This window comes from Oryctolagus cuniculus, chromosome 9, assembly GCF_051225735.1.
Source record: "Oryctolagus cuniculus isolate XC-2025 breed Fujian yellow rabbit chromosome 9, ASM5122573v1, whole genome shotgun sequence".
Taxonomy (NCBI): domain Eukaryota; kingdom Metazoa; phylum Chordata; class Mammalia; order Lagomorpha; family Leporidae; genus Oryctolagus; species Oryctolagus cuniculus.
Window position 1 is genome coordinate 38,846,375 of NC_142875.1, and position 13,605 is coordinate 38,859,979.

General features: G+C 40.0%; 1 protein-coding gene across 27 annotated transcripts in view; it reads left to right on the forward strand.

Annotated features, from left to right (window-relative positions):
* The window catches only part of KLF12 (KLF transcription factor 12), a 509,531-nt gene that overhangs the window by 208,259 nt on the left and 287,667 nt on the right, over window positions 1-13,605 (forward strand). For all 27 annotated transcript variants that reach the window (XR_016212834.1, XR_016212835.1, XR_016212833.1 and 24 more), the window contains one exon: window positions 8,315-8,404. Coding sequence is in view for 23 of the 27 variants with exons in the window: in XM_070048719.2 (XP_069904820.1) it covers window positions 8,315-8,404 (90 nt within the window). In the remaining 4 variants the exon portion in view is untranslated. The remainder of the gene's footprint in view (window positions 1-8,314; window positions 8,405-13,605) is intronic.

Here is a 13,605-nt window from a genome sequence, read left to right on the forward strand (position 1 = left end):
CGCCCAGGCACTGTTCTCCTTTGAGAAGAGTTCAGCTCAGTCTATACCAACAGACAAGAAGAAACCTCCCCTCTGATTAAAAAAAAAAAAGAGAGGATTTAGCACACCAAATATGGGTGTGTCACCTCAGACACGCCCTTCACGCAGGAGCACTAAACAAAGCCACTGGCCACACCAACCAGAGGCCTCTAGGTATTCCCTGAAAGAGGACACTCTGCTAATCCACTCAGAGTCCAAAGACAGCTACCACCAGAGTGGAAAAAACAAAGAAACCAACTAATATCGCCACAAATGCTGAATAACAAATGTACCAGTTCAAGAAACAAGAATAAGGAAGACAACATGACACTCCCAAAAGAACACAACACTTCAGTACTAGATTGTGAAGATAATGAGATTGAAGAAATGCCAGAAATGGCATTCAAAAAATTGATCATAGGATCATAGGATTACTAAGAAGTAATCAGAAGCAAATGCATGAACTAATGAAATCCATACATGACATGAAAGAAAATTTCTCCCATGAAATTGAGATCTTAAAGAGAAATCAAAATGAAATATTGGAGATGAAGAATTCAATAAAACAAACAAAAAATACAGTGGAAAGCCTTCACAGCAGAATTGTTGAAGCAGAAGAAAGAATATTGGACTTAGAAGAAAAAGCAGAGGAAATTATACAGTAAGACCAAACACAAAAAGAAGAAATTAGAAAACTATAAAACACTGTTGGGAATCTACAGGATACTATCTAACGACCCAGCATACGGGTTCCAGGAGTTCCTGAAATGAGTGGAGAAAGAGAAAGGAATAGAGGCCTTTTTAGTGAAATAATAACAGAAAATTTCTCCAGTTTGTAGAAAGAAAGGGACAGCCAAGTACAGGAAGCACCTAGAACTCCTAATAGACATGACCAGGAAAGATCTTCACTATGACACATTGTAATCAAACTCTCCACAGTAAAACATAAAGAAGAGATTCTAAAATGTGCACAGACGAAACGCCAGGTTATTTTCAGAGGATCTCCAATTAGACTCACAGCAAACTTCTCATCATAACCCCTACAGGCTAGGAGAGAATGGCGAGATATATTCCAAGTTTTAAAAGTAAGCTGTCGTGGCTGGCGCCGTGGCTCACTTGGCTAATCCTCCACCTCTGGCGCTGGCATCCCATATGGGCGTCGGGTTCTAGTCCCAGTTGCCCCTCTTCCAGTCCAACTCTCTCCAGTGGCCTGGGAGTGCAGTGGAGTATGGCCCAAGTGCCTGGGCCCCTGCACCCGCATGGGAGACCAGGAGGAAGTACCTGGCTCCTGGCTTCAGGTCAACGTACTCGGCCGTAGCGGCCATTTGGGGGGGTGAACCAACGGAAGGAAGACCCTTCTCTCTCACACACACACAACTCTGTCAAATGAAAAAAAAAAAAAAAAACTAAGCTGTCAACCCGGAATACTATACCCTGCAGAGCTCTCATTTATGAACGAAGGTGAAATAAAGACCTTCCATGACAGAAACTGAAAGAATTTGTCACCATCGTTCAGCCCTGCAGAAGATGCTTAAGGATGTGCTGCACACAGAAACACAGAAACATGGTCATCACTATGGAAGACGGTAAAGGAAGGAGAGCTCCCAGGAAAAGTACAAAGAAATACAAAGTAAAAAATAGGAATATTTATGGAAAAATGGAAGTGCAAAGTAGCTGGCATGAGAATGTTAACTACATGATTAGTAATAACTACAAGGGAATGGTTATGGATTCTTAAAGAAAAGGACAGAATTTAGCTCATTTGTGCAGTAGTTGGCACATTTTTCTGACCATGGAGGATAATCTCTACGTCGTTTGTTCTCTTATTCTTCTTAGAGTCATCATAACTAACCAAAATTAACTTTGATTTTTATTTCTCCCTTAAAATTCTTTATTTCCAACTTATTAGGACTTTTTCTTCAGGCTGTGCATATACTAAACAGCCTGTTTTAGAAAGTTAATCCATTTTAGGTTTGATTGAAAAGCCACTCAACATCATTGTAGACAAGAAAAGGCAGAGGTATAGGTCAATAAGTATCTACTTTGTTTCCTACAGAAAATAAATGACTTAATGCTTGATAGTAATCTTCATTCTCTCTAGGCACAAAAGACCAGGGTTGTTACTTCATTGCATGTTCCATTCAGCGTTCTGGCTGGTCTTTTCATTATTTGTACAACTGACTTTTCATAAAGGGAAATGACTGATGAGTCTATAGCACTCAAACTTCTACTTTGGCAAATTGTTTTATCCAATCTTGAGTTCCATTTTTTTTATCAGTTTAACTTTATTGGTTATATGGTTTGATTCTATTAGCTTAAGAGAAACTTCCCCACTGTGTAACAGATGCAATGTAGACAAAACTGTGTTGAAATTAAACAAGTTACCCAAATATCCTCATTTCCCAGAGTATAGTAAGTCTAGTGAGGGATTTTGGAAAGATTTACCAACTCATAACACCCAAGTGTGTGCAGTTCTTCAGAGTAGGAATGACCGAAATACTTGCCTATTACTTTTTGCCTTAATAAATGGGTGAAAAGTGTTATTTGGAAATTCAGATGTCATTTTAACCATTCTCTGCACAATGAGCTCTAGAAAGAAGTCATATCTGTTGTAATTTCTACAAATGTATTGAGGACTTTGAAAATGCCGTTAATCATTTGGCTTCCCGTTTGCCTTGGGTTGGTTGCCCTTTTGAAAAGCACTCATTTACAGCCTGAATATATGCTTCTGTGTTTCATGGCTAGTTTAACAACTTACAGGAAATATTTCTAAAATATTAGTGTAAGCTGTGTATTGTTGTGGTTAGTTTAGCATTCTATCAGCACAGGAAATAAAATGATCCTTGCTATCATGAAAATGTAAGTCACAGCACCACGCATGGTTTTACTAGTCCTTAAGAGCGACACTGTTCCTTCTGTTTCAGTGTGGGAATTTCTATGGAAGGGTTTTGCTTTCATTGAAGATAAAATATTTTAGAATAATGTATATATGGATCATTGAAAACATGGTTTAGTGGGACTCAAAATAGCTTTGGCTAATTCTGTTAATAAAATATAACTCATTAATGTGCCATCCATTTTCTCAATCTGCAGAGGAATGAAAGATGAAAGCTATACAGCTAAAATTGTCAAAGGCTGTGTTTGAACTGGTGTTTAGATTGTACCATTTCAGGTACTTTGGTTATTCATATGTCCGCAATAAAATTGACTTTGAAGATATGTAAGCGTAGAACAATATTCTTATATATTTAATCTTAGCTATCATAAATGAAAGGTAACACCAAAATGTGTTTATCCTAAGTATAAAATGTAGATGGTGAAGTTACTGTATTACCCAAGTACAAGAAACTATTGTGACAATATTGAATGAAGCCACCAAGGGTACAGATATTTTCAAAACACTGGATAGATGAGATTATCATAGATATTTTTGAATGTTGAATTCATTATGAGATTGACCTGCTAAATGAATAATAAGCTGTTTGTAGTGGAAAAATGAATAAATTCATCAAGTTAAGTACATATGTTGAAATCTTGATATAAAGTTAAGTGGAAAAAAAGAGAAATGGCTTTAAAACCAGACACTTGTAGGCTTACTGTTGTTACTGCCCCAAATGTTGATGCTCACCGGTAACCAGAAGTTTCAAGGTCAAGGCCGAGTTAGTTCAGCCCTGGAAGGAGCTGTCACTGAGCTTTCAGATTTCCTCTGTTGGGGCCCTTGATTAAGTGCTCATAGTGTATCCCCATTTTTATATAGAGTGAGTACTGATACAGAGGTAGGTAGGTAGGTAGGAAGGTAGGTGAGTGAGTGGGTAGGTAGATGCAGTGTTTAATAATATGAGCTTTGAACAGACCCATTGGGTTTGGAACAGAGCTTCCCATCTGAATAATTGTCTAATGCTGGACAATATATTTCAAATGTGCTGCAGATTCAGATCACAAGTAGGAACTCTTGGGTTGCTGTGAGGAGTTAATGTGTATTTGTGTGTGTAACTCTTAGCACATGGCCTGGTCCATAGTAGATATGCAAATATTAGGTATTATGTTTGTTACCAAGGTAATACGAAAAGGATTTTTGTTTCATTCCAATACATGGTTTGTTGCAAACAATCGATAACCCAAATTGTGAACTAAGCATAATTCCACTCTTAGATTTTAAGACTTATTCAGAAAGAGACGAATCCATTGCTTCTCTTGTTACAAGCATTTTAGCACAGGATTTGGAGTTCTTAACCTGTCAGTTAAACTGGCACATCTGTGGTTGGCAGGACTTGAAAAAAAATTGTTATTTTTTTGTTATTGTTATGGAAGAGACCAGTCAAGAAAAAGGGGAGATTGACTTTTCTAAGAATTATTTTTTTATGTGAATGCCTGACTTCCCTATAATCTGTTTCTGTTTTTTTTTTTTTTTTTTGAGAATAAGGTACCCACAGGCTGATGCTTCTAGCTAGTTTGTTTGCATTATAAACCCTAAGGAAAGTGCCTCAGCCAACTTGGTGGAGTGGATCTTAAATTTTTACTCATACGTCCCCTATGTCACTGTAACTTAACAGGTGAATGGGTCAGAGATGATGTGTTTATATTTCTCATCACCTGTGGCTACTCATGAATATTGAAGATGGATATAGATTTTTGTGCTTTGTACCTATAGAAGCAGAACACATGCCACCCTAAATTTTTGGCTTATGAAAGGAAACCTTGTTTACAAGTTCGACTGTAGAATATTTAACATTCTGACAAGCTCCTTATCCACTTGTGCGAACTGGCTCACAATTGGGAGAAGGAAGAGGAAAAAGACCTTTACTATGGGAGTAGAAGAGCAGATCTAAAAGCTAACCTGGAAGTTTCCCCCATGGAATGCTTTTTGTGAGATACCGTCATGAAGAGTATCCCTTCTCCATGCTGCATGTTCCATTCAGAATATTTTGAGATTTTGGGATGAGTGACCACTGTGCTTATGTACCCTTTGGTGAGGAGGGCTACTATCAACTGGACAGTTCTGTTGTCAAATCTTATTTGGCAAACAGGAAAATCCAGAGGACCATTCTCATTTAGTGCAGATGAATCAATAGCTAGTCAACAAATCCTTTGGTAAATTTTTGCATTAATTGATAAAATTCACTCCTATGATACAAACAACATGTATACACATTTATAAATATACCATGCATTCATAAATTCTGATGTATCACGATATTTGTTACAAAAAGTATTTAAATATACCATGACACTAAACTTGATGTCTATTTTTTTTTTCTCTTGGGAATCACTCAGCTCTTGAATCCACAGTAAATGTGTTTTGATTAAATCATAGCAAGATAATTTGACAGCAGTTCCAAATTATTAGGACCTATTATGAATTTAAAGTCTACAGTCACCTGAGAGTGTATGTATCTGATCTTAGCTGAATGAGATAAATCTATTTTGTTGCAGGGATTATATCTTCAGTGCTGTAAGTGTAAATGCACTGTGTAAGAACCATGCACCTGGGACTGGCGCTGTGGCATAGTGGGCTAAGCCTCCACCTATGGTGCCAGCATACCATATGGGCCCCAATTCTAGTCCTGGCTGCTCCTCTTTTGATCCAGCTCTCTGCTATGGCCTGGGAAAGCTGTAGAAGGCCCGAGTCCTTGGGCCCCTGCACTCACATGGGAGACCAGGAAGAAGCACCTGGCTCCTGGCTTCAGATCGGCCCAGCTCCGGGTGTTGTAGTCATTTGGGTAGTCAACCAGCAAATGGAAGACCTTTCTCTGTTTCTCTCCCTCTCTCTGTAATTCTACCTCTCAAATAAATAAATAAAAATCTTAATAAAAGAAATGTGCCTTCCTGGATCGTTTAGAACTTGCTGTGATGTTAGCCCAAATTTATGCCAAACACGTTTAGAATCATGAAAGCACAGATAATTATGTCTCTGATATATTTACAACATAACTTTTAGGCATAATAGAGATTGAATCTCGCTAGTGGAAAGAATTTAATAGTTAATGCTTGACTCCCTGTTACTGTTATTTTGGAGGCTTTTTATGGTTGTGGCTCTGAATAAGTCTGAAAATCATCAAAAGAAATATTTCTAAGGAAAAGGTGATTACTTGCAAAAAAAACCAAGAATATGTTTCCTTTTTGTGCTTTTCCATGCAGACTAACATGGTCGTTTTTCTTTTACACCTGTAAAATTACTCAAGAACAACACCAAAACATTTTTAAGAACATCATGAAAATATAAAGATATTTAAATATGCTACATGGAATGTGGACCCAGCCAGGTGTGATTTATCAGTTTTTAACTTCAAAGACCCTGGTTAGCTTGCATTTTTTTAAACTAATGTTTATCACAGTCAGTGAAGAAAATGGTTATAGAGTATATCAGCTGTAAATTGGCACAAAGCACTCAAAGGGACATTAGCCTCTGATCAGATTCTAACAGTTCATCAAGGCTGCCTTTGCAGGACCTCTCTTGTTTTTCCTTCCTTGCCCAGGTCTCCCTTATATGGCATCTTCTTCCTTTACATCTGGCAAGACCTCCTCCAGGGTAGGAAGTAACTCATCCTTCATTGTCTGCCAACCCAGCAGCTCAAGTACAGGACGCTTTGTGAAGGTGGATTCATAAGAGCTGCTGTGAGAGGCTGGGACATGGAGGGCTGCCCAGCTGCAGGAAGGGCTTTCCTGAGACTGGGTGGTAGTGAGCCAAGTTGGCTGCTTCCAGCCACCAAAGCAAGCAACACATTAGGATTTCAGATCCATACCCCATGTGTCAGCAACTCACTGGCCTCCATGAAACGATTGCAGATTTGGAACCAATTGACTGGGCTTGCCAGGAGCACCACAGTCCTTTCTGTTCTGAGCTAAGGGATAGGATGCAAAATCCTTAGCAAATAGGGGGAAGTCAGTAGCAAGACAAAATTTTCCGTGTATTTTGGGAATTTGGAAATTACCAAGGAAAGAATAGGACAGTAATTTGTTTTCTTCCTTTAGTTACCTGATAGATGAGATGGTATGGACTTTGAAAATGCTGATTTGTCAACTCTAGAGTAAATCTGTCTTTTTTTCTTGTTAATTTTTTTCAAAGCAAATATTTGTGATAGGAGGCCCTGTAAATTATATTTCTTAGAGTATTTCTCTCAGCAAAGTCAAAACACAGAAGAAATAATTAGAGCTTCACTATACTGCGCTCTTGGTATTTTTGGATAACAAAAATATTTGCAGTTGGTTGAAACATGAGTTGTTTTTATTTAACTGGTAAAAAAAAACTGTAGGAAAAGCACAAACCTTGAAAGTTTAGAAATTATTTTAACTTTTGTTACAATGTGGGCAGGACATCCAGAAGTTGATTTTTTTGTTCTCTTAAGACTCCTGTAGTGTCATGTGGTTACATTCCATAATGGAGCAAAAATTACCATTCTGAATTAGTCATATCGATTTCTTAGTTTAGTAAGTATATGAAAGTACAGGTGATAGCCTAGACGTGTTACAAAATATGAGCCAGACTTGGGCCTTAAGCAGTCCCTGATGTGTGATGTTCTGATTGCCGTCGTAGGTTACTGACAAGAAAATCCCCGAAGCAGTGCAAATTAGTAGAAATTAACCCTGGTTTAATCTTTTATAACCATTGTTTCAAATTTTATTGAACCACAACATGCGATTTTCCATTCAAAATATGGTAAATTGAGCCAAACATACAACAGAACAGGAAACAAATGATTTGTTGCTTAATAATGACTTCAGTTCCTTCATTTAATCTAAGACTTAGGTTGGCTGTTTTTAAAGTAGATGCTTGGAATTGGTTGATGTATAGGAATTTTTGTTTGATCAGAATTCCCATGATAGAAAAATTGAATGTGTCTAGAAATTATATTATCTGACCTCTAAATTACTTAGGCTTTGAGAGTACATAAATTATTTTTATCTGATTTCCTCCTTTATGAACATCTGTACACAATACAACCTCTAGAAGGAAGAGAGAAACTTGCCTTTTATTTCCTTCCACTATTGTGAAAGTCTGATGAATTGTTCCAGCCCCATATAAATTAATGTAAGGTTTCCATACTGCAGTTTATTACAGTCTGACCTCCAACCCAGAGGTCAGAGAATCAGACTGATTAATTCAACTTCCTGGTCATTATTTCAAATGAAAGTTCAGAGTAGGGGGATAATTGGTTATGCTGATCCTCTCACTTCATTATACTTCTTTGTTAAAAAAAATTAGGTTAGCAGCACTAAGTGTACCACAGTGAAGAAGGTTCTACCAGCTGTCCCCTTCGGAATGCTTAAAAGCGAATCTCTCTTTTTTTATTCTCAGCATATCAACACCTTTGAGAACAGAATGCTAATGCTTGATGGGATGCCGGCAGTCAGAGTCAAAACAGAGCTTCTGGAATCTGAACAAGCGGTAAGCAGAGGTCCCTGGCGATGGTGACGCCCCGCCTCCTTCTTTTCACGCTAGCATCCTGAGGTTTGCAGAACACTGCTCGGTTCCTTGCCTAAGCTGTGCTCTCTCAAGTAAGAAATCACCTGAGATTGTGGCTGATTCTCACCCATCTACAGCCTCAAATATTACTCCCTTGGAAGGGATCGTATCCTCAGATTAGGAAGGCATAGTGAACTCATAAGAGCCATATGGCTACATTTAAATCAGTGAATGTTTCTGAAAAGCTAATAAAAATCCAAAGCAAAGAGGAAGTATTAAAACATAAGATTGGAATATAACCTCAATGTCAAAATCACTTGGTTTTTCTAGGTTAGGAAATGAGAGTATGGGTAAGGGAATGTTACTGGTTTTTGCACAAATTTTCCTTTGATTTTGTACTTAATCCCCTGCCTTTTTTTTTTTTTTTAAACTCCATGAGAACTAGGGGATGTCCTCGTTGATGAAATTAAGGTCAGTGGGTTTGAAAAGTGTCTGAAAACCAAGGAAATGTATTTACTGATATATAGCCAAATTAATGGATTAATTTATGGGTATTTAAAATATAAAGACTAACAACAGATCATTCTTAAAGGACATAGAAGATTTTATAATTGTTAACATTTATAATTTCACTAGTTAAAAGCATATGGAGGCTGGCACCGTGGCTCACTTGGCTAATCCTCCGCCTGCGGCGCTGGCACCCCGGGTTCTAGTCCCAGTTGGGGCGCTGGATTCTGTCCTGGTTGCTCCTCTTCCAGGCCAGCTCTCTGCTGTGGCCCGGGAAGGCAGTGTAGGATGGCCCAGGTCCTTGGGCCCTGCACCCGCATGGGAGACCAGGAGGAAGCACCTGGCTCCTGATTTTGGATGGGCACAGTGCGCCGGCTGCAGTGGCCATTTGGATGGTGAACCAGTGGAGGGAAGACCTTTCTGTCTCTCTCTCTCTAACTCTGCCTGTCAAAAAAAAAAAAAAAAAAAAAAGGCATATGGATAAACATATTGGTTGCAGTAGCTGGCCATTTTATGTTTTTAAATTTTTTTAATTTCAAAGAGAAAGAGGAATATGGAGGGGTGTCATCTGCTGGTTCACTTCCTAAATATTCACAATGGCTCATAGCCAGGATATGGGAACTAAATCCAGGTCTCTGTGTAGGTGGCAGGAACTCAGTTATTTGAACCATCTTTGCCACCTCCCACGGGGAAGCTGGAGTCAGGAGCCGGAGCTGGGAATCAAACCCAGGTTTCCGATGTGGGATGCAGACATCTTAACCACTAGGCTAAATGCCTGCTTTCCAATGGTTGTTTTTTAAATTTACTTACACATTGATTTTATTTGAAAGGCAAAAGTGGAGAGAGGAAGAGACAGGTCTTCCAGCCACTGGTTTACTCCCCAGATGGCTGCAGTGCGGGTGGCAGGGGCCCAAGTATTTGCATTGTTTCCCACCGCTTTCCCAGGCGCCTTAGCAGGGGTCTGGTTCAGAAGCGAAGCAGCTGGCATTGCAGCTGGCATCCGTGTGGGAAGCCACTGTCCTGTGGGCAAGCATGCCGTGGCTATATCCAGTATTACATCACCACCACTGAAGCAGCACAGGTGACTGACAAAAGCTCATCAATTGACAATTGAATAAATACATAATTTTGCCTTATATTTCTTATTTAATAAAAAGCATCAAATTTAAAGTCCTTTTTGTTTTGTTTTATTTTATAAGATTTATTTGAAGGCCAGAATTAGGGGAAAAGACGGAGAGAGAGATCTTCTACCTGCTAGTTCACTGCCCAGATGGCCACAGTGGCTGGATGGTCTGGGCCTGGCTATATCCAGGAACCAGGAGCTTCTTGCAGGTCTCCCACATGGGTGCAGGGGCCCAAGCGCTGGGGCCATTTTCTGCTAGTTTCACAGATGTATTAGCAGGGAGCTGGATCGGAAGTGAATCTTCCTGAGACTTGATTTTGTGCCCATTTGGAATGCCAGCATTGCATGCAGCAACTTAACTCACTTTGCTACAACACTGGCCCCAACAGTCATGTTTTTTACTTGAACAGGCACTTATAGGAAATATTAAATGAGATTAAACAATCCCACAGTTATACTCTGAGAATCATTGTGGGTCCCATTCAGAGGGTTAGGATACCAGTGTGCCAAGGAATCGTTAATGAGGACATCTGAGGTGAAGGAGCTGTGTACCATTTGCAGGGTCTTTTTTTTAGCATCTTCCATGTTCCTTAGTGTTACACTAGGGTGTGCGGTATCTTGGTCTAATATTTCCCGTTCAGTGTCAGCTTGCATTTAGAACAGATTCCTATCATGGTGGAGGATGTCCTGTCACCCTTGCATTCCCCCTTGACTTCTGTAGCTCTGAAGTGAGCTCTGTGGAGTCTGTCCACTGATAACACTGTCCACAGTTCAGTGCACGCTGTAACGGCCCTCTCGTAGAGTCAGCACAGCTCTGAGGCTATAGAGCGTCGTGAAAGAAGACCATGTGGCCAATGCTAAGGTTATTTATAGACAGCCCTTCCTTCAGAGAAAAGTGTGTGTTTACCTGGCTTTGTTGGCTAGACTCATCCAGGTAAACTCTCTGCAATTTGTAGGCTCCAAACCACCTAGAGAGTTTTAACCTTTATTGATTAACCTACCCACAGTGGGGTCTTGTTGCTGCTGCTGCTACTGCTGGGGTTTTGTTTTCTTGATTCATTTCATAATCTAGATGCATTATCACCAGTTTAATGAAATCAGTTCCTACACAGCCCATACAGATTATAATAACTCATTCAGGGAGGAGAGCTGTTTTGCATTGCTGATAGAAAAAAAAATAGTGAAACATGCAGTCTATATTTCACAGTGTTGCTTTTATATCATAATAACTTTCCTCAACTTGAGTAGTGGTAAAATTAATTAAACCATGCACTGTGGCAAGAGGCAATATCTACTGAAAATCATTCTGAAACTGTGACCTGGACCAGTGGTCAAAGTCAGGATAGTTTTGGGGATCTTTAAGACTATCCAGAGTTCTTTTCCCTGCAGTATCAATTTTTAGTTTCAAGGGAAGTTGCATGAAAGATTTAGGTGTACAAAACCTAATATTCCCAGAGGATTTAGGTATACAAAACCCAATATTCCCAGAGGTTTTGTAAGCGTGAATAAGAATCCCATGTCATGTTAATTGTAGACAATATTATTTTGTCCTTAAATAGGGGCAGAAAAAAAAATCATAGATTCACAGCTATTACTTCATGCCTATTCATTAAAATCATTTTTCTTCCTTGTGGGCGGAGCTGATATTGGTATTTTATCCCTAATCTAGATTGTGCATGTTGAAGAGAAATAGAAACTTAATTTTTTTCCTTAGTTTTATACTTTTTAAATATAATGACAGATATAATTCATTCTCCTTTATGGCAAAGCTTTAAGAGAAGCAATATGCAGTTTTTAATGAATGTATTATGAATTAACGCTATAGACTGTAATAATGTTTAATACCTTACTCATTAAATAAATAAAATCTAGCATTGTAGTGATTTTCATGTTTACCACTGGATTGCTCACTGGAGGTGAGGGGTAGGTGGTAGACTGTGTTATGTAATTTCAGAATCTCATACTGGTTTTAGATAAGGAGGGCTGCGGGTTTGAAGATTTCATGATTCCCCAATTACTATTAAGAATTTTAAAGGGTATTGGAAATTTGATTTTTCTTGAGACAATGTGAACATATTGGTGAAATATAAAGATATAATCGCATGTGATTATGGGCATTTCAGAACATGAGACAGGGAAAGAAACTCGGCTGTGTCACAGCCATGAATGAGAAAGTCTGATGTTGGTACATTGCTTGGAATCTATAATCACTACGAGAGAAGCGCTCTTGAGACTGTTCATGCAGACAGAGACATTAACCTCAAGTCTTTTGGAGAAGAAAACTTGCTGTTTCTCTCGGGCTGCAGGCAGCATTTAAAATACATGCTGCTGTCCCGGGACCCTCTGTTTCAGCACGCCATGACAACGTCGGTGGTTCTCTGCTGCTTGTCACTTGTGAGTAAGTCCCTGCAAGTCGTCTGCTGTCAGCTGGTCTCTGCGTATCTCCTGATCCTCCGTGAAACTCAGGATCCAGCGGGCACATCTCAGACCGTAAAGAAAGGCCGTGGGGCAGGCCAGGTCTCTGCTGTGCAAAGTTCCGGCTGCCTTGTCACCTGCTCTGAAGAGTTTGATGGTTGTATATTTGGTCGTGTCTCTTCAGTCCGATTGTAAGCTCCTACAGGGCAAGGACTACTTCTGTTTCTTCCTTGTATGCTTTGTAGCTCCTGGCACAGTGACGAGTGCTCAGTAAGGCACGATTCATTCAGCTTGTCTTGGCATTCTAGCTAGCACGGTGAAAAATAAAAAACCAGCCTGGAGCTTGTTATAAATCTGCTCCATTTGCCTGGTAGCATTGTTGTGGAAAGGAAAATCAAAAGCATAAAAATTGGATGCTCCCATTCTCATCGGTAGCTGAGGGCTTCATCTTGGAGCCGTATGCCCCAGCTAGATAGGGCGGCATTTGGACATCATCTTGCCTGCCTAGTTACGTGCTTTCTGAGTAGATTCGTACTGTACTGTAGGCTCCTGATCCGCGACTTCCGTTTTCTTTAGGCTTGTCGCAGGTGCAGCACACGCTGCTAAGCGGTCTGTTGGAAGGGCATGTGCTCTTGTGATATGCTGTGGGGGCTCAGCAAGGAGTGTTTGAATGACTTTGTCAGTGACCTTCGGTGCTCGAGCCCTGCTGTTCGGAGAACTTCCCGAATGCTGCCTGCCTTTGGATGTCCTCACCCGTTATTAAGCAAAGAACTGAAGCAGCAAGAGGAGTACTGGAACTATGACCCCGGAGATAAGGTGCTGGGGAGAGAAAGGGTAGTGCCTCAAAGACATGAAATGTCATTTTGTTGCTGGCCCTGCGGCTTACCGGTTTGAGTGACACTGGACAGTTACTCCAAGTCCCCAGGCCTCTCGGTCCTCACAGGACAGTGGGGATGTTGCTGGGAAGGCCTTCCTTCCCAGGGTTAGTGTGACATCTGTGACCCCGGGAGAGGACAAGCAGTGGCACTAAGCATTTCCAGTTATGAACTTCAGACCACAAGGAAGCTTCCTTGCAGAGAAGTAAAAGTGTTTGGACACTGCTGTAAGACAGACCTAGGTTTAGATGTGTTTAGCCAGC